The 22,556-nt window shown below is 41.7% G+C and overlaps 1 protein-coding gene across 1 annotated transcript; it reads right to left on the bottom strand.

Moving 5' to 3' along the window:
- Window positions 1-3,732: 3,732 nt before the first annotated feature.
- On the bottom strand, window positions 3,733-21,190 carry LOC126184105 (piggyBac transposable element-derived protein 2-like). Its single transcript, XM_049926468.1, has 2 exons — window positions 19,437-21,190; window positions 3,733-3,955 (listed from the first exon to the last, which is right to left on the bottom strand). The coding sequence occupies exons 1-2, from the start codon at window positions 21,188-21,190 to the stop codon at window positions 3,733-3,735; spliced, it is 1,977 nt and encodes a 658-aa protein (XP_049782425.1).
- Window positions 21,191-22,556: the final 1,366 nt, after the last annotated feature.

Here is a 22,556-nt window from a genome sequence, read left to right as displayed (position 1 = left end):
GGTGTGGGTGTCACGGTTGACTCAAAAAGCATATCACAGTCTGAAATAATTTGCACTTGGTGGATTTTGTACACACTGTTACTGATTCGAGTAACAAGTTGTCTGTTGCCAGCCACTTCATTTCATTTTATTATCTTTCCATAAATAATTTACATGATGTAGAAATTGTTACAACAAAGTTATCATACAAACATAATAATGGAATATCACTTTCAAGGCATTTTCAAAAGTACAAATTTAGACATATAAATTAAAATTTTTGGCAATAAATTTACACACAATCAAAGTACTCATCTATGTCACAGAAAGTTTTGCTTAAAAGGTAGCTTTTAAGCTCAATCTTAAATTTTACTTCACCTATTATTTCCTTCGTTTACACTGGCAGGGCATTGTAAAGTTTTATTCCAAAATAACTTACATAACTTTGTGTGGTCCTTACCCTTTCCACATACAAATTCTTATGACTTCTTGTATTATAAGTGTGGCAGTCCTCATTTGTATGTAGATTTTTCATATGTGCTCTTGTACACAGAATGCTTTTAAATACATACAGTGATTGTATTGTGAGTATTTGTAGTTGATTGAAAAGGGGCCTACAATGAGTTCTTGGAGAATTATGTGTTATGATTCGTATAGCTCTTTTCTGAAATTTGAAGATATCTATTAAGCTTGATTTAGTTTTACCCCAGAATACTATGCTGTAAGACATGATGGACTGAAAGTAAGCAAAATACACTAGTCTAGTACAGTCTGTGCTGGATACTCTAGATAATATCCTCAATGCAAAACATGCCGATTTGAGCCTGTGGGACCGAGCGAGGTGGCGCAGTGGTTAGCACACTGGACTCGCATTCAGGAGGATGACGGTTCAATCCCATCTCCGGCCATCGTGATTTAGGTTTTCCGTGATTTTCCTAAATCGTTTCAGGCAAATGCCGGGATGGTTCCTTTGAAAGGGCACGGCCGATTTCCTTCCCAATCCTTCCCTAACCCAAGCTTGCGCTCCGTCTCTAATGACCTCGTTGTCGACGGGACGTTAAACACTAACCACCTATGAGCCTGTGGGATAAATACTTGAGGTGGTCTTTCCAGCTTAAGTTTTGATCAATGTGCATACCCAAACACTATGTGGATTGCACACTCTCCATCTCCTTATCAATTACTTTTAATTGGAGGTCTGTATCTTGAGTTGCTTTGCCATATTGTATATAATTTGTTTTACTTAGATTACATGTTAACTCATTAGCATTAAACAATTGTGTATATTTCAGGACTATGTCAGTTGTGGTGTTTAATGATTTTTATCATCACTTATATTATGCTCGTGTCATCTGTGAACAACATTATCTTGGTAGAAATATTTGGATTTTTTATGTCATTTATATAAATCGAGAATAATAAGGGACCAAGAACACTGCCCTGTGGAACACCTACTTCCAATTTCTTTGCATCTGAAACCCACTTGATTTTCTGATTTTTATGTTCTGCGATGATTTCTACCACCTGAGTTCTATCTTGAAGGTAAGATTCAAACCATTGCCTTACAACTCCTCTTATGCCTATTGTCTCAATCTTTTTTAACAGAATTTGGTGATTTACTATGTAGAAAGCTTTAGATAGATCTAAGTTAATTCCCACTACACATTTTTACTGTCGAGATGCCTGACAATCTCTTCAGTATTTGCATGGATAGCTGATTCTGTGGTGTGGCCCGAGCAAAAGCCATGTTCATTGCAGTTCAGAAGTTTGTAAGCATCTAAGTAATTTATGAGTCTGGTTTTCATTAATTTTTCTAGAATTTTGGAAAATGATTGGAGAAGGGATATTGGTCTATAATTTTCTACCTTGTGTAACTCTCCTTTTTTAAACAGAGGTCTAACCTTAGAGATTTTCAACCTCTGAGGAAGCACACGTTCGCTGAAAGACAAATTGGCAATATGTACCAGGGGCTTTATAATATGTTGGGCAACTTTTTTATTATTGACACAGGTACTTCATCCACACCTGCAGACATTTTTTATTTTAGACTCTTTATCGCCATTAATATTTGATTTTCATTTGTGGGAGTTAACAACATACTACTGTCTACTTTTGGAGCTGTTAATTTCTCATTTTTAGAAAAGGTTTTACTTAATGACCACATGTACACTTAAAAAGTAATTATTTATGCAATTTTCCAGAGTTTCATCTTCTAATTCAATATTTTCACTATTTTTGAGCACTATTTCCTGATCCTTGGGGCCCTTACCTATTTCCCTTTTCACAGTTTCCCCAGTAGTTCTTGATTTATTACCTGATTTTCTTATTAATTTATTATTACTTAATAATTTTGCTTTTATAATAACTTTTTTATATATTTTTTGTAGTTTGTTACATGTTCTTTAAACTTGGGGTCAGCACAACTTTTTAGTTTATAGTTAAGCATTTTCATGGTCCTGAAGGAAATTCTAATACCTGTTGTGATCCAAGAGTTAGCATGTAAATGCCCATATGAGTTTGTTTTCACGAGTTTTTTAGGAAAACATATTTCAAAATTCAACATAAACAGGGAAGAAAAAACATTATATGCAGAATTTGTGCTAGTTCGTAACAGTATTTCTGCCCATGATTGGTTAATCAGTGTCTTTATGAAGTGACTGCAACTATTTGTGGGGAAGGTTCTTTTGTAGATTTGATATGAACTATTTTTGGTCACAGGGGCTATGGGAAATTTAAGGATGAGTGCATTGTGATCAGATATTCCTAGGTCAACATTTAATACATCTGTATCTATGGCATCTATATTTGTCAAAACACTATCTATGAGACTTTTTGAAGAGTTTGTTACTCTTGTAGTGTTAGTTATATGCGGATGCAAGTTGAAGCTCTGTAAAACATTCAGGAACTGATCTTTGGATGCACCTTCAGTCAATAAGTTGACATTAAAATCACCACTTATAATTATTGTTGATTTTTTATCATGTAATACATTGAGCAATGCCTCTAACTCTTTCCTAAAAATTTCAGGATCACCACATGGTGATCTGTACACTGATATTATTATTATCTAACTCTTTTTTGCATATTCAGCTGCATTGCCACAGCCTCAAAATGTTTTCTTCGCTCAAGGATTCAGTTACAGTCATTTTTTAATCTTTACTCCAGGTTTTACATAAATGCAAACACCACCATGTCTTGTTTCCTTCCTGCAATAATGACTTACTAATTTGTATCGGGAAATGCAAATATTTTCTAGTTCATAACTCATGCACCAATGTTCTTGAATACAAATACAATCTACACTAGCTTCACAGGCTGCAATCTCAAGTTGTAATATTTTATTTTTAATGCATTGTATATTAAGGCTCATTATTTTTAAATTATTAAAATTAGCTTGAGATGAGTTTGTATTTATGCTTCCCAAAGTTACCGGCTGTTCCTTGTTGAGGCTGGGTACCAAAAATCCTTAAGAATTACGCGTTTCCTGCTCCTTGTATTTCTTACCCCTGGAGGTGCCACCATACTTGTTGTATCTGTTGTTTCAGTGGATGCTGGAGGTGTTTCAGAAGTTGATGTTTCTGTGGATGTAGAAGATGCTGCCAGTTTTGATGTTGAATCCGTTTTTGTAGCTGATGTTCCAGTTGTTACTGGAATTTTTGCTGAGACTGAAGTTCCATTTCAAACTGCAACCACAGTTGGCATTGATGTTACTGTGGATGTTGAAGCTGCATATGAAGCTGATAAATGATGCTTTTATGGTGTTGATTTTTCTTCTGTTGATGACGTCTGATTGGCATTTAGTACCACTGGTCTTGCCTCTGTTCTTCTGATTGCTGGACTAGTCACAGATGCTGTGCTTATTTTTGAACCTGCTGGAGAGGGTGATACATATGCTGCTGATGATAATGGTTCAGCTGTTTTTGATGATTTTGACACCACTGATGAGTTGGCTGATTTGGCAGCTTTACGGACGACACTTCAGATTGTTTTACTTCTTCTAACATCGAAGAATCTTCTATTGTTACCAATGATTGTGGGACATCAGCTCTCCCTATTTCCACTAATGTTGATACTGTAATAAGGTCGTTTTCAGACAGTGTGATAGTAGTGATAGTACTTTTGACTCTTTAATAGCGTTCGATGTTTCAGCACTCATGTCTTATTTCCCTTTCATGTTTCATTGTCAAGGCATAGAGGGTGTAGTGCTGGCCTGTAACATTTCACTTATAGACATGGTAAACTCGTGTTTTATTACAGGTCACTGGTCCACACAATGACTACAGTGTTGGTACACTTCACTCGCATTAACCCCAGATGCGATGTTCCATGGAGCTGGAGGAGCTGTATTCACAACAAAAAATGGCCACATTGTTAATGTGCAATAAGATGGTTGTAAAAACTCCAATGATGAGTTTCCTGGCAGATACAGGGTCACCACTGTGAAAGATTTCCATACCAAGCGGCAGGAAACTTCCCAGTAATGTAGCCACAACAGGTTATCATATAAATTATTTATTTACAAAGGGCAATACAACACATCCAAATTCCATCATGGCAGAGAGCATACTGAAGTCTTTGCTCTGTCCACAGATAGGCCTCTTTTCGCATGTCAGCGATGCGTATCACTATCGACATTGACATCAAACGTTTCTGAGGCGTTTCTAAGTAATTTCTGATGAACATAATCTAAGATCGTAGTTTTATAGCTTGAAAGTCTTATCTACACACAATCGCCGTAAATAGCACTAGACTCGTTGATGATGTACACTATGTGATCAACGTATCCGGACACCCACAAAAACATACGTTTTTCATATTAGGTGCATTTTGTTGCCATCTACTGCCAGGTACTCCATAACAGCGACCTCAGTAGTCATTAGACATCGTGAGAGAGCAGAATGGTGTGCTCTGTGGAACTCACGGACTTCCAACAAGGTCAGGGGATTGGGTGTCACTTGTGTCATACATCCGTACGTGACATTTCGACACTTCTAAACATCCTTAGGACCATTGTTTCTGATGTGATAGTGAAGTGGAAACATGAACGGACATGTACAGCACAAAAGCATACAGGCTGACCTCATCTGTCAACTGACAGATACCGCCGACAGTTGAAGAGGGTCGTAATGTGTAATAGGTAGACATATATCCAGACCAATACACAGGAATTCCAAACTGCATCAGGTTCCACTGCAAGTACTATGACAATTATTAGGTGGCAGGTGAGGAAACTTGGATTTGATGGTCGAGCGGCTGCTCATAAGCCAAACATCACACCGGTAAATACCAAACAATGCCTCGCTTGGTGTAAGAAGTGTAACCATTGGACGATTGAACAGTAGAAAAAAACGTTGTGTGGAGCGACAAATCATGGTACACAATGTGGCGATCTGATGGCAGGGTGTGGGTATGGCAAATGCCCGGTGAGCGTCATCTGCCAGTGTGTGTGGTGCCAACAGTAAAATTTGGAGACGGTGGTGTTATGGTGTGGTCATGTTTTTCATGGAGGGGTATTGCACTGCTTGTTGTTTTGCATGGCACTATCACAGCACAGGCCTCCATTTATGTTATAAGCACCTCCTTGCTTCCCACTGTCGAAGAGCAGTTCGGGGATGTCGATTGCATCTTTCAAAACTATTGAGCATCTGTCACAATGCACGACCTGTGGCGGAGTGGTTACATGGCAATAACATCCCTGTGATGGACTGGCCTGCACAGAGTCCTGTCCTGAATCCTATAGAACACCTTTGGGATGCTTTGGAGCACCGACTTCATGCCAGGCCTCACCGACCAACATCGAGACCTCTCCTCAGTGCAGCACTCCGTGAAGAATGGGCTGCCATACCCCAAGAAACCTTCCAGCACCTGATTGAACGTATGCCTGCGGGAGTGGAAGCTGTTATCAAGGCTAAGATGGGCCAACACTATAATGAAGTCCACCATTACCGATGAAGGGCGCCATGAATTTGTAAGTCATTTTCAGTCAGGTGTTCGGATACTTTTGATCACATAGTGTATCTTTCAGATCTCTAAGCAATGGAGATGGTACTTCAACTTGACTACATAGGTTTTACAAACATACTTATGGTTAGACCCACTGTCTTCAGTAATCTACCAATTTTTCGAAGTTTGTTAGCGGTTATACTTACGAAAAGTCAGCTATTATCGATGATGATGATGATAAGGTCCCATAATCCGAGGAGCGTAGGGGACGATGTGGGAGACCCGCAATGCTGCACTAGGCAAGGTCCTAGTGGAGGTGGTTTGCCATTGTCTTCCTCCGACCGTAATGGGGATAAACGATAATGATGAAAACGACACAACATCCAGTCATCTCGAGGCAGGAAATATCCCTGACCCCGCCGGGAATCGAACCCGTGACCCCGTGCGCGGGAAGCTAGAATGCTATGGCAAGACCACAAGCTATTATCGATACATATCGGATATTATCGATACATATCGCATTAGATAACGCAATGAAAGCGAGCTGCTTGATGCAGATAGACAAATGCAAGGCATCAGCGTTAGACGTCCAAACATAAACACTATACCGCACTCTCTCACTCTCACGCACACTTAAGCATAAAGGTGACAGAACCTCATCATTTTCTGTCACTGACTTAGAATTGTTACGGCACTAAAACTGAACGACTTGATTTATATATAAGGTCTGACGGGGAAATGGTTTATTTCACGTCATACCACGTGTATCTTCGCTTCTTGGACTCTGACGTCTAGAGGGGTTGCAAATCAATTTTCAGTTTTGCGTCAGAACCAAAAAATTTTACATTGACATTGGTTACAAACTTTCTAGGATGAGAGAGAAACAAACAAGACGAGAGTTATAAGCAAAAGCTGTTTTTGATACCTGAGACAGTGGTGAAACAAATTGATTGGTAATGTGATATCGCACTTCATTGACTGGTGGTGCCAACTATATGTGTTGTTGCTCAGATTGTAGCACACGCAACTTTCATAGGTGGTAGTGTGGGCCAAAACAACAAAAAATGTCTTGATAACATGGGCTCTAAAATGCATATCTGAGGAGCTATGAGCACTTGTTCATCTTCACTACCGTGAACAAGTACCCATACCTCTAAAGCTATGCATTTCAGATCCCATGTTTACTAGATATTTTTTCTTCTTTTGGTCCACACTGTCACCTCTGAAAGTTGCCTACCCAACAATCTAAGCAACAACAGTAGCAGTATGTGTACTGCACTGTCAGAGGTATCAGAACGGTTTTCACTTGCAACTTTCGACTCGTTCGTTTCTCATACAGGATCACTTACCTCAAATTGATATATTTATCTTTCTCCATCACCCTAGAAAGGCTGTAACATCACTAAATCACCCAGTATATACATGCATTTACAGGCGTCAGAGCCTATACATAACTTTGACGTTCTGTAGCATCTTTGAATTACATTTCCAGACGTGGGCTCCTATTGAAAATATTATGTAATCACTCCCTCTGCAGGCCCTAGCAGTTTGTAACAGCAATTTCCGCACACCCTGTAGATTACAATAGGTTTCCAATTAGCTGTTGCAGTACTGTTTGGTCACAGTAGCTTGACGATTGCGCTAGTGCTGCCAGAAGCGGAGAAAATCGGCACCTCTTGAAAAGTATTCATTTGTTGTCCAGTGCCGCCAATGTCGAGTTGCCCCTGACGTCAAGTATTACGAAAGTCTTGTGTCCACTGACAAATAACTTGTGTAATTATTGCTGAGGGGTTTACATTAGAACAAAATCTTACTCAAGTTTACTTGTTCATGTTACTGAGGCACGCTTATTTCAGCAATTTTCTGAAAGTACTTGTTTCAGAAGTGCAGCTGTTCTTAATACAGGGTGTTCAGAAATGGACTCCCTGATTTCAAAATTAAATATCTAGAAAACAAAGATCGATAGAGGAATGCAGTAAACGGTATGTTTATTGTGAAAGCTGTAAGAAGTTTATACAGCAGTTTGAAATAATAGTTACAAAAGCTGCTAACAGATGGCGCTGTAATCGCCATACGTAATGCCTAGTATAAATAGTGATCCGAAGCCCAGAGCGATCAGTTCCACTATTGAAACGTGAAAGCAGGTTAGCGTACCGAAGGAAGAGATTAAAACCATGTACTCCATTGAACAATGCGTTTTTCTGGTGCTAGAGTGCCACAGGTTAGAAGAGAGTCCTACGGCAACAAGGCGAAGTAAGGGTATGGCCTGGTGCGTTTGAATTTTGAATGGAAACATGTGTAGGCTCTTTCTCAGTATTTTCTGCGTGTTGGAACGCTTCAAACCAGTCTCAGATGCAATTCTACAGACGGATGACATTGGATTTCGCTGAATAATTCCAGAAATGTAGTTGATTGGTAAACTCATTTCGCACTTCATTGACTGGTGGTGCCAATTATATGTATTTAAGGGTTCCAATGATACATTCGTTTCGGCCTATCTGTCTTTGTGCAACTCTCATTTTCGACACCAACATTCTCGCATTGGTACTGAACACACACAAATTCTGTAAGTCTGAGAGAAACTTTCAAAAAATGACAAATTCGGCAAGTACTCGAAGCAAGATGCAAGAAAGTAATACGAATTTTCACCCTGCTGGGAGGTGTGTGCTGATTTGAAACTTCCTGATAAATTAAATCTGTGTGCCGGATCGGGACTCGAACATGGGAACCTGGCTTGACACGCAGTTTTTGTTTATCAGGAAGTTTCATGCAAGAAACTGTTTTCATTAACTACCGAATTTCTTCATGTTGACGAAACTACCAGATGTTAATGGAAAGGAGGGGGGGGGGGTTGTTTGCAGATATGGTGGATGGTGGTTCCTATACTCCTCCAATTCTGTAATTGTATGGATAATGCGCAATACCACAGCTTAACACGAAATCAGAGGTGGCCCTTGTGGAAATATTGCCCGCTTAAGTGACACTTCCGCCACATCGGAAATCACTTAATTTGTTGACATGTTCATGCTCGCGATTTTTACCTATAACTTACGTAGTCCTATTATTTATCCATCGCAAATAAAAAAGAATGAAAGTAGATGAATGTACAACTTACGACACTTTGAATCGAAAGTTAAAAACTGATTTTAAAAATGTGTTTGCACATTTCCGATTTTCTCCGCTTCTGGCAGCACTAGCGCAATCGTCAAGTTACTAGTGGCCAAACGGTGGTGGTGCCAGCACTGCTGCAGGCAACCGATACCACCTTCCTCTCTCCGTTCATCTCATCTCGGCAGCCGCAATGCAGGGGCACGGCCGTTCTCGACAGCCACTCTGCCAGTCGTAAACTTATCGTGGAAAAAGTAAATCTGTAGCCACGGATTCTCAGCCAGCTGTACCACACCCTCATTTGATGGCGAGAGTACTATACTTTAACTAATACTGATTTTCGCTGATGGTATGCCGTGGTGTGATAGAAATTTGACATCGAAATAGACCAAATGTTAAACTCTAACCATCCTTCGTATAAATAGAATGCGATCTGTTGTTCAGACTAGCACTGCATTTTTAAGCGATTCCTCATAAAAACTGTAAGTGTTTTACACAGATCATACAACATTTTCAGCAGATTTCTTCCCACCACTCACACCTAGTGTGCAAGCTTACTAGCCATCAAGAATGTATTGGAGCAGCATGTAACAGTGTTTCCAGAGAAGCTCTGTCATATACTGGTGCAGGAAACACACAGTTATTTCCAGACTTTGAGTTTCCATAGTCTCCAACATCTACGCCACTAGGATCATCTATTGCACGGATGAAAGTGGTGTCACTTTTTGCAACGTTAAATGTGCTATTATCGAATTGTCATCATACCAAGAGTTAATGTAGCGGTAATTTATAAAAATCCGCAATACACTGACATGAAAGTAGTGCAGTAAGATTGTGATTGATGTCAGTTATATTGGAATTGAGTACAAACAATGTTCAGTCTCAAATTCTGACAGTATTAACCTACTTGATTACTAACACAATATGAGCAAGAACCACGTTAGAACAGTGAAAATATGCACCAGCCACAAGAATACCATGCAGTGCAGTCCCTTTCAGATGCATGTCAGCAAATCCATGAAGTGTATGATATCCTCATGTGTACTGATTTCATGGAATAGCCTGAGGAAGTGTTACAGAGCTCACCTATCAGAACACTTCAGGAAGACTCTCTGCTATGAATTTCTAGCATGTTATTGACATGTGACAGTTCAACACCATGAACCACACAGAAACGGAATGCTATCTGGTCTACATTCCTGTATACCACTACCCTGCAGACAGTAACTAGCATGACATGTCTAGCTCAGAAGCACATTCAATGAGCTATTTATAACTAACGTGTTTCCCCCCAGTTCTTTTTCAAGTCTTCAAACATGTTATTCACTCCCCTGGCTTGTACCACATTAAACCACTTAACCAGATAACATAGTACCTATAGGTACTAATGCGTGGTTCCAAGTGTGGAATAAAAAATAGTGAACCAAGATAGCAATCCATGACATTTTCGATAATGTCAGATTTCTCGACTTCAGCCATAGGGTGGTGAGGTTTCTGCACAGGTCATGTGTCCACTATATGCAGGAGGTAACTACGTAGGTAAAAGGGACTGTGTGTAAGCACTGAAGCTCAAATCGTAATAGGTACCGAAAGCTGGCTAAGGTCGGAGATAAGTTCAGCTACAATATTTACAAACGACCTGACAGTTTTTAGAAAACATAGATTAAATACAGTTTGTGGCGGCATCATTGTAACTGTTAGAAGTAGTTTATCTTGTAGCACAATTGAAGCAGGTAGTTCCTGTAAATTAGAATGTGTGGAGGCTATACTTGACAACCAGAACAAATTAATAACTGGTTCCTTTTACTGATCCCTGACTCAGATGATACAATAGCTGGACAGTTCAAAGAAAATTTCAGTCTCATTACTTTTAGGTGCCCCACTTATACAATTATAGTTGGTGGTGACTTCAAAAAATGTGTGTGAAATCTTATGGGACTTAACTGCTAAGGTCATCAGTCCCTAAGCTTACACACTACTTAACCTAAATTATCCTAAGGACAATCACGCACACCCATGCCCGAGGGAGGACTCGAACCTCCGCCGGGACCAGCCGCGCAGTCCATGACTGCAGCGCCTGAGACCGCTCGGCTAATCCCGCGCGGCAAGGTGGTGACTTCAATCTGCCCTCTATTTGTTGGTGAAAATACGCATTCAAAGCCGTTGGTAGGTATAAAACAGCACCGTGAATTATACTAAATGCTTTCTCTGAAAAATATTAGTACAGGAGCCCAATCCAGCTGTAAATCGTCGCGAAAATTAGCAACAAACAATCCTGAGAAAATAGGGAGCATCATGTCAGATACAGGGTTAGTGACCAAATGATAAATTCAGGATATACGTATATAAATAAGCAGATAAAAATTCGTTTGTCGCCTACCTAAGAGACAGCCTCCACTCCTTCCCAAATAAATATGAAAGTGTAGACGAGATGTGGCTTAAATTCAGAGAAACTATGTCTGAAGCAGTTGATTTATAGCATATAAATTAATAAAAGATGGTGCTGATACCCCATGGTACACAAAACAGGTCAGAACACTGTTGCTGAAGCAACGAAAAAAGCATGCCAAACTTAAAAGAGCACAAAATCTCCAAATTGGTGATGTTTTACTGAAGGCCAAAATTTAGCGCGGACTTCAATGTTAGATGCTTTTAATAGCTTCCACAATGAAACTTTGTCCCGAAATCTGACAGAAAATACGAAGAGATTCTGGTCATATACAAAGTACATCAGTGTCATGACACAATCAATACCTTCACTGCGTGATACCAAAGGCAATGTAACCAACAACAGTGAAGAGGGGACATGGTTATCACCGTTTAAAGTCATAAACGTGCAGTGAACTGGCTTTACTGCCGCGCCCACACACTATGCTCAAGAGAGAGGCTTGGTGACAGGAAATGACGAGAATAGTTTTTGTTAGCGACACATATTTATTTTCCCATACTTAGCAAGATGCTACAAATAATGTTCATCATTAATGTCTGTCCGAACAGGTGCGCTGCACTGATGAGCCGTGGTGCGACTGCGTGGACCACGCGAGACAACGGCCGCATCTCCCTTTAAAGCTCTGTTTTCGGTGCGACCCGCGAAGCCCCGTAACTTTTGCGGACGGGAGAAAAAGCACTGCGGAACGAACGGATGCATGCCGTGAAATGAGCGAATGCGCAAGACTTCGCGTACGCGTTTGTGGGGAGTCGCGTTAACGCGACTCCCTTGGTCCACGACGAGAAAGGTCGGAGACTGTCTCGTCGCGTTGACCAACTCGCACGGCGCGCCTCACGCCTGCTTTGTCCTGGGCGCACCGGTGCGCGACAAACCGTTACCAAAATTTGGCGTAGCGGGTAAGCCGTGCGCGCGGGCCGCGCGAGTGCCGGGCACCGTTTGCTTGTGTCGGCTATGCCGCAGTTCCGCCCTTCACGCGATTCTTCGGTGCGGCCGTCACAGCAACACCACTATAACGGAGTTATTAAATACAGTTTTCTGAAATCCCTTCACCAAACAAAACGAAATATATATTCCATAATTCGTATCGAGAACAACTGCTACGTAAGTAACTTAGAAGTAACTATCCTCGGTCTAACGAAGGAGCTTAAAGCACTTAATAAAGGCAAGTCTTCCGGTCGAGACAGCATTCCAGTAACGTTCCTTTCAGGATATACTGATACAATATTTCCATACTTAGCAATCAAATACAACTGCTTGCTTGACGAAAGGTCAATACCAAAAGACTGGAAAGTTGCACAGGTCACACCAGTACTCAAGAAAAGAAATAAGAGTTAAATGCTGAATTACAGACCTGTGTCACTTACTTCGATTTGCTGTAGGTTTTTGGTATGACCGTGTTTGAACATAATGAATCACCTTGAAGGTACCACAGGCAGCACAGATTCAAAAAATATTATTCTTGTGAAACACAACTAGCTCTTTATTTGCACCAAGTGGACCTCAAATTGATTCCATATTTCTAGATTTCCAGAAGACTTCTGACATTGTTCCTCACAAGATACTTCTAATCAAATTGCGTGCCTATGGAGTATCACTGAATCTGAGATTTCCTCTCAGAAAGATCACAGTACGTAGTAATCGATGGAAAGTTATCGAGGAAACAGAAATGATATCGCAAGGAAGTCTTATAATCCCTCTGCTACCCTCTTACATTGTTTGCAGATGTTTCTGTCATTTACCATTTAGTAGAGTCATCAGAAGATCAAAACCAACTGCAAAGCAGTTTATACACGATATCTTAATGGTGTGAAACGCGGAAGTTGTCTCTTTATAAAGAAAAGTGTGAGGTCATCCACTTGAAAACAAAAAGAAATCTTTTACACCATATATCACACAAATTTGCCCGCCGTCTTAGCTGAGTGGTCAGTGTGTCTGAGTGCCATGCAGCAGATTCGATTCTCTTCCACGTCGGTCACTTTCTCCACTCAGGAACTGGGTGCTGTGTTGTCCTCATCATCACTTCATCATCATGGACACGCAAGTCGCCCAATGTGGCAACTACTTAATAGGCCTGCAACTCGGCTGCTGATCTTCCCCAGGCGGGGATCAAAATGGTTCAAATGGCTCTGTCCACTATGGGACTTAACATCTGTGGTCATCAGTCCCCTAGAACTTAGAACTACTTAAACCTAACTAACCTAAGGACATCACACACATCCATGCCCGAGGCAGGATTCGAACCTGCGACCGTAGCAGTCGCGCGGTTCCGGACTGAGCGCCTAGAACCGCTAGACCACCGCGGCCGGCGCCAGGCGGGGACTCCCAGCCATCAATGCCATACGATCATTTCATTTCACATAAATTCAAAGGCTGTCAATTCGACTAAATGCCTAGGAATTACAATTAAGAACAATTTAAATTAGAACGATCACATAGATAATGTTGTGGGGAAAGGAAACCAAAAACTACGTTTCATTGGCAGAAAACTTAGAAGATTCAACAGGTCTACTAAAGAGACTGACTACACTACTCTTGTTCATCCTCTGCTAGAGTACTTCTGTGCTGTATGGGATCCTAACCGGATAGGACTGACAGAGGACATCGAAAAAGTTCAAACGAGAGCAGCTCGTTTTGTATTATCACGAAACAGGGGTCGAGAAAAGGTTACAGATATGATAAGCGAGTTGGGCTGGCAATCTTTAAAACAAAGACATTTTTCGTTGCTGTGAGGTCTTTTCATGAAAATTCAATCACCAACTTTCCCCTCTGAATGTGAAAACATTTTATTGCCGCCAACCTACATAGGGAGAAATGACCATCATAATAAAGTAAGAGAAATCAGAGCTTGTACGGAAAGATTAAGGTGTTCATTTTTCCCATGGGCGCTGTTAAAGAGTGGAACGGTAGAGAAATAGTCTCTAGGTGGTTTGAACAATCCTCTGCCAGGCAGCGCAAAGTAATCGTGTAGATTTAGATATAGATACAAGTGTAAATGTAGATGTAGAACCGAAGATGGCGCTCCAATATGACGATCCATAATATCGCCAATGATGTCAGAATCCAGGATGGCAATCAAGATGGCTCACCTGGGGATATCGGCCTAATCCAGAATAGTTGTTTCAGTTTCCATATTGCTCTGGTTGTCTACCCCCACCATTCGTCCACAGTGTTCAGGTTTACAAGCTATCAAGAGAACCCTGAACTTCTGTTCTGTACACCCTGGTGAAAGGCTGATCATCACGAATCATCATCAGAGATCTACCACCTCCAGACAGAAAAAAATTGACTCACACATTTGACTGTAAGTATTAAACCATGTCTCTCTTTCAGTGTTTATTATTATTATTCATGTATGTGTGTTTTTCACGGTTTTCTTTTATTTATCCCTCAGCACAACAGATCCCTAACGTAGACAACGCTGTGTCTGATACATGTGTACGGCAGCCAAATGCCGGCCGCTGTGGCCGAGCGGTTCTAGAAGCTTCAGTCCGGAACCGCGCTGCTGCTACGTCGCAGATTCGAATCCTGCCTAGGGCATGGATGTGTGTGATGTCCTTAGCTTAGTTAGGTTTAAGTAGTTCTAAGTGGAGGGGACTGATGACCTCAGAAGTTAAATCCCATAGTGCTTAGAGCCGTTTGAACCATTTTTTGAGCAGCACAAATCACGCCAGCATACAGACATGTCCCCTGATGCAGCTCCAAACAAACTGGAATGGAAATCAAGTCCCCTAGAACTTAGAACTACTTAAACCTAACTAACCTAATGACATCACACACATCCATTCCCGAGGCTGGATTCGAACCTGCGACCGTAGCGGTCGCGCGGTTCCAGACTGTAGCGCCTAGAACCGCTCGGCCACCCTGGCCGGCCGAATCAAGTCAGTATGCAGAGCTGTTTTCAGACTTCAAATGAGCACTATATCCATCACCAACACCACTAAGTCAGTACACAGACAAGTTATAGGATGCAGCACGTGATGTATCAGAGCAGGACACGAAATTGTTTCCAGACTTTGAGTTTCCACTATATCCAATGCCTGCATCACTCATCGAGCCTCAGCAAGGCGTTTCATTGCAATAAATGGTTGTACTTCTGTCACAAATGACGTTAATTTCTTGATAGTGAGTAGTTTCGCACACCTGTGTCCGTTTTCAAACCGTCGGTGCTTCTCAGTGCAACTTGTGACAGAGCTACAACTATATACACTCCTGGAAATGGAAAAAAGAACACATTGACACCGGTGTGTCAGACCCACCATACTTGCTCCGGACACTGCGAGAGGACTGTACAAGCAATGATCACACGCACGGCACAGCGGACACATCAGGAACCGCGGTGTTGGCCGTCGAATGGCGCTAGCTGCGCAGCATTTGTGCACCGCCGCCGTCAGTGTCAGCCAGTTTGCCGTGGCATACGGAGCTCCATCGCAGTCTTTAACACTGGTAGCATGCCGCGACAGCGTGGACGTGAACCGTATGTGCAGTTGACGGACTTTGAGCGAGGGCGTATAGTGGGCATGCGGGAGGCCAGGTGGACGTACCGCCGAATTGCTCAACGCGTGGGGCGTGAGGTCTCCACAGTACATCGATGTTTTCGCCAGTGGTCGGCGGAAGGTGCACGTGCCCGTCGACCTGGGACCGGACCGCAGCGACGCACGGATGCACGCCAAGACCGTAGGATCCTACGCAGTGCCGTAGGGGACCGCACCGCCACTTCCCAGCAAATTAGGGACACTGTTGCTCCTGGGGTATCGGCGAGGACCATTCGCAACCGTCTCCATGAAGCTGGGCTACGGTCCCGCACACCGTTAGGCCGTCTTCCGCTCACGCCCCAACATCGTGCAGCCTGCCTCCAGTGGTGTCGCGACAGACGTGAATGGAGGGACGAATGGAGACGTGTCGTCTTCAGCGATGAGAGTCGCTTCTGCCTTGGTGCCAATGATGGTCGTATGCGTGTTTGGCGCCGTGCAGGTGAGCGCCACAATCAGGACTGCATACGACCGAGGCACACAGGGCCAACACCCGGCATCATGGTGTGGGGAGCGATCTCCTACACTGGCCGTACACCACTGGTGATCGTCGAGGGGACACTGAATAGTGCACGGTACATCCAAACCGTCATCGAACCCATCGTTCTACCATTCCTAGACCGGCAAGTGAACTTGCTGTTCCAACAGGACAATGCACGTCCGCATGTATCCCGTGCCACCCAACGTGCTCTAGAAGGTGTAAGTCAACTACCCTGGCCAGCAAGATCTCCGGATCTGTCCCCCATTGAGCATGTTTGGGACTGGATGAAGCGTCGTCTCACGCGGTCTGCACGTCCAGCACGAACGCTGGTCCAACTGAGGCGCCAGGTGTAAATGGCATGGCAAGCCGTTCCACAGGACTACATCCAGCATCTCTACGATCGTCTCCATGGGAGAATAGCAGCCTGCATTGCTGCGAAAGGTGGATATACACTGTACTAGTGCCGACATTGTGCATGCTCTGTTGCCTGTGTCTATGTGCCTGTGGTTCTGTCAGTGTGATCATGTGATGTATCTGACCCCAGGAATGTGTCAATAAAGTTTCCCCTTCCTGGGACAATGAATTCACGGTGTTCTTATTTCAATTTCCAGGAGTGTATTTCAATTATAAGACAAGTTACAGACTGATTTTTCAACTGCAGCCCACTGCAAATTCGCAAGGCATTTCAGTTTCCTGTTGTTCAACACTGCTTATTAGTTAACCACCACTGGATCAAATTGTGTTAATGTATGTTTAGCAACTGATATAGACTTCGAAGTTATGGTATAAATAGAAAATATCCAACAGGGTACGAAAGTTCAGTTCAGGGATTTGGAGAGGGATCAACTGTACAGCAAGTTGAAATACATTAAGGACTGCATGACAACTGAGCACAATCCAGTCCCTTGAGACATCATATTTTGTTCACAAATCTATGTTTCAAAACATTCCATTATTATGTTCAAAACTGTTGGCTGAAGAGCAGCTTCAGTGCTGTTGCCAGGAATGAAATGACAATAAAGAGAAAAAAATGAATACAATTGTGGGGTTGGTTGTTATAATAACTGTTGTCAATATCACACAGAATTTTTTGCTCACTTTTGCAGGCATAGTACCTGAATTTTTTTTTTTAAGTTTCCACCTCAAGAGAATGAATGTGCACATTTTGTTTTTTGAATTCCCATGTAGAACGTATACTTGCCTTGTCGTTTTTTTTCCAACCTGGGTGAAGTCTGTATCACTTTCATCCTTCAATATGGCTTGAAGTACAAGTACGATTCCTGCATTTTTCATGTTTCTTATCGTTGTAATTCAGGTCATATGAGCTGTGGTGTTAGAGGTGGTGCAGCGCTATTACAGCAGTATATTAGCGGTGGGAATCACTCCCATCCACCACTTTGCATTAGGCAATTGAAAGAACAGTATGTGTGGCATCTCTTTGGCACTGTCACCGGCGGATGGTGGCCTGACTACCGGCTACCTGAATGGTGCTGAACTTTCTCTTTTATTTAATAGAGCTGCAGATCGTTAGAAGAAATTCCTTAACAAAATCTGAAGAAATCCTTTACGCATTATGTCCTCTCACAAGCTCGATTCAGTAAACTGCTTTGTGAATAATAACCTTCTTCACTATACAAACGTCTCTGAAGAGCTGATATCGACCACCAACGATACGAATTTGAGTTTTGTTCATCACGTAGATCCCTTATGTCAGTGGAATAATTATGAAGTTATTAACTGAATATACATACTTCCTCTGTGCTAAATCTGTGTAATAGGAATTATGCACCCCTTTAGACATTTGCTGACATTGGCGTTAGCAATTTCCATCCGCTCTGGGTAGCTTCGGGCAACGGCCTTGCCACAGTGGATACACCGGTTCCCATGAGATTACCGAAGTTAAGCGCTGTGGTGTACTCAGCCTCGTGATGCCACTTGAGGAGCTACTCGATCGAATAGTAGCGGCTTTGGTCAAGAATACCATCATAACGGCCGGGAGAGCGGTGTGCTGACGCCACGCCCCTCCTATCCGCATCCTCCTCTGAGGATGACACGGCGGTCGGATGGTCCCGCTAGGCCACTCGTGGCCTGAAGACGGAGTGCTGGGCAGCTTCAGAAATGCGCAGTTTTGTTGGTTTAAATCTGATTGAATAACTTAAATACCACTGCCGATCAGCGTTAAGTTCTCCAAGAATCCATACATGGACCTCAAAATATGCAGTTTACCTGTGTTGCTATAGAGCATGCACTTCCAGGTGTTCAAACAGTTTACTGCGTACATTTACTGTAAGAAATCAAACGACGGCAATAAAACACATTACACCACAATTACTCACTGTGGCTTGACGAAAATATACGAGCTCCTGAGGAAAAAGTTGCATGAATAATCACTTCTAAAACGGAAAGAAATAAGCTGTAGAGCATCAAGTATAATATTAACCCTTAAATGCATGATTTTTTATTTCAAGCTGTAAAAATTCCCATGTTTAGTTTATAGTGCCTACATTTCGAAAAAAATATTGAAAAACTTTTTAAATTAAATTAACAAAGCACTATTGTTGAAAATCGCTTTGTAGCTGATCAGCTACATTTTGAGTTAACACCTTACGAGCCACAATAAATGTGCTTAGTTTGCTCCCTCAATTTTGACCAAATCTCTCGTAATTTAATTGTTGATTATGATTAAATACTTCGTATAGGAAGGGAAAAATCCTAAAATAATAAATAGGACATTAATGTTGTAAATATTGAGCATTTATTGTATATTTTGTACACTTTTATATATGAACAATAAGGTATCTAGTTCCAACAGGTTTGTACCCAAGCATGTGATAATCACTTTACATGAAAAGTTTGAAAACAGTTCTTTTGTTTGTGCAAACACAATGCAACTGCACATTTATTACACTGAACCCAGGAAAATCCCTTGCATCCTGGCATTTTGCACCTCTGTCTCACTTGCAAGTACGAAGGCAGGTGACCTACTTGATCCAGCCTTACGTCTTGTGGAGGTACATGTGCTGTGGGCCCCTTTGTCTTCTTAGCTTGTATTTGGTTTTCGAGTTCATTACTTGGCCTTCCACGTTTTGCTGAAGTTTGACCTGAGCGACACAAACAGTGAGCAATTTCCATTCGAAATTCGGAGAGTTTCATAGTTCTCCTAATCCCTTTGGTTTCTGCTACTCTCCTATACAACAGCCAGGAATTGACTACTCCCATGTCCAGGAGATGGTAAAACAATCTTATATACCATTTTCGACTTTTCACAAGAATTTTATGTCGACCCATTATGCTGTCAAGAAGGTCAACACCTCCCATATGTTTATTGTAGAGCTTAATTATTTGTGGACAAGGTATTGTTATTCTTGACTTTGTTTTTTTGTCATACCTCCCTGCTTCATGAATAGGCTGCTGTCCAGCAAGTGTAGAAAGCAACATCACACTCTTGTTATCTTTCCACACTACATTTGATATGTCGACACCATCCACTGTTGCGACGCGCTCTACTGATGCACGTCGTGCCATTTTCTTCAGCTCAGCTTCTGAAGGGAGCTTGCAGTCTGGCACTCTGTTTCTTCTGACTGTCCCAAGTGAGTAAATTCCTTGTTTATGTAACCATACAAGCAGTGGCAGACTTGTGTAATAATTGTCACAGTACAGTTTGTGGTTCATATTTCTTGGTAGTATCCTACTGAGTCGAACTACAACATTTGCACTTGCTCCCAAGTCTTCCTCCCCAGTCACTCTTTTTTCTGGTTCATTTTCATCTCCAGTGAAAATCTCAAAATCGTAGGCATAACCAGATATGCCACTAATAACAAATAATTTGTATCCATATTTATGAGGCTTGTTTGGCATGTATTGTTTCAAATAACTTCTAGCCTTTGTTGAACATATCTGTTCATCAACAGAAACACACTCCTCAACAGGTATTGTTTGAAACCGAGATCTCATCAATTCTATTATGGGTCTTATCTTGAAGAGTCTATCATGACCTTTTTCACCCCTGGGTATCATTGCACTGTTGTCATTGAAGTGAAGAAACTTACGTATTTGCTCATACTGATTCACTGTCATTGTTGTCTTGATCAGATGAGTACCAGTAACTTCTCCCCAGTAATCCCTCGTATTAGGTACATGAACTATTGACATTACGAGACAGATGCCTATAAATTTTTTTATGTCATCACAGGATAAATCTATTGGTCTATCAGGATTACACTGCACACTGTATCTATGAGACTCTTCGACAATTAGATCAAACAATTTAGATGGAAATATATGTTTGAAGAATTGGTATGGAGTATTTAAGTTTATTACTTCTTCTGGTAACGAAGTATTGCCATGAAATTTTGACTGCAGTTCGGGAATAATCAACTGTTTATCTTTCCAAACCACACTCCTGCTGTTTTTGGTAACATTTTTGCTGCTGCATGGCAGTTTCAGAGCATTATCAGACAACTGTGACGTCGATTCCTTCATTATAACATCAGATTGTCTTGTTCCAGAAACATCTTCAGTCCTAATTACTGGTACTTGACTTTCTTCGACACTACTGTCACTATCACAATCAACAGATTCTGGAGCAACATATGTCTCATCTTGAATCGAATCGTCAGAGAAACACTCAAGATCGTCATCACTGCTTAGTGGAATCTCTAACCATTCCATAAGCATTTCTTCTTGACTCTTTCGAGACATTTTTACGTCAGCGCCTGAAATGCAGTAAATGAAAAATGTAGCTGATAAGCTACATACACAAAAACAGGCCTCATTTCAAATCTATCGCAAAGACACTCGAATTAATTGTTTACACCATATCTACTTACGTTTTCAAAATGAAAAAGTAATTTTCAAACCCAGAAATCAGTGCACAAACACCAAAAACACACCTCAACTTTCCGCCAAAACACACACTTGGCAGTATGTCCACACAGCTCACTGTCGAACTGCTTCAGCTCGTCCTGCCATCTATGATCGCTATGAAGAACTACTAGAAACTGCAGCGGAGTGTATACACTTAGCTACATAACGAATTTGATCGAAAATGTTTCTCCATATGGAATAAATCGAAGAAATGAGGTCTGTAGCTTTATCAGCTACAGTATGCATTAAAGGGTTAAACAGCGCAGTGAAGTATTCTGATTGGATCACAAACTATAAAGTTAATTTTGAGCCATACTCATGTCTTGGATATCAGTGTAATGCAATACTCATCATATAAAAATTAGTCGTCTGCCTCCGCTACTGTCGAAAGTAAAATACAATTCAGAGACAATTTGTGGAGCACTCAACAACAGTAACGCATTTTCTACCGTCCATTGCGATCAGTTGAAGCTGGAGCATTCGACAAAGGATATGGGAGCTTAGCGCTGCCGCCACAGCTGCTGCTAGGTGGCAGCAAAAGGGTTCCGGAGAGCTCTAACACATGCAGCATACAAAGGCTGCCAAGAAAGCTTTTGCAAAAGTGATACTGAATGGAACAGTTATTACCAACATGTCAGAAAGTGAAATATATTGTAGCTGTGGAATCATTACAATCAGGACTTCAGCACTATGAAGACATAGGCAACGTGTGTTATCGGTTGGGGTGTTGCATTCAGACAACGCTTCGTTTATCACTAGACCATGGGTGTCGACGTAGCATAACACGAAATACAGAACATAAGACTTCCTCCAGCCTGCCGCCTACAGTGTTGTCAGTTGGAGCTGAGAGCCACACTTGGTGTACTATCAGCGTGGCTGTGTTATTTGTCCCACGTCATTATAGGTGCAGACTTAGACTTTGTGGTGGCCAGCCACCGTCCAGGTTTTATGTCAAAGAGTGTACATGTCATCTCATGTTTTATGTAAAGTCTAACAACACAGAGGCATCAAGGACTGACAGTGCTAGGAGGGATGATACCTACAACCACAAATCAGAGCACTTTTGAGGTGGTGACTAAGTCAGCTGTCGAAATACTGTGAGCGGAGTGAAATCGTTTGAACTGAAATCCGAAAAAATGTGCTTTGGCGCCTAGGAACTTGTCAATATCCATAGAGAGCAATAACATAATGAATAACAAGT

Source organism: Schistocerca cancellata, chromosome 4 (genome assembly GCF_023864275.1).
Source record: "Schistocerca cancellata isolate TAMUIC-IGC-003103 chromosome 4, iqSchCanc2.1, whole genome shotgun sequence".
In the NCBI taxonomy this organism is placed as follows: Eukaryota; Metazoa; Arthropoda; class Insecta; order Orthoptera; family Acrididae; genus Schistocerca; species Schistocerca cancellata.
The sequence above is the reverse complement of the archived record's forward strand: the minus strand, read 5'-3'. Positions and strand labels throughout refer to the sequence as shown.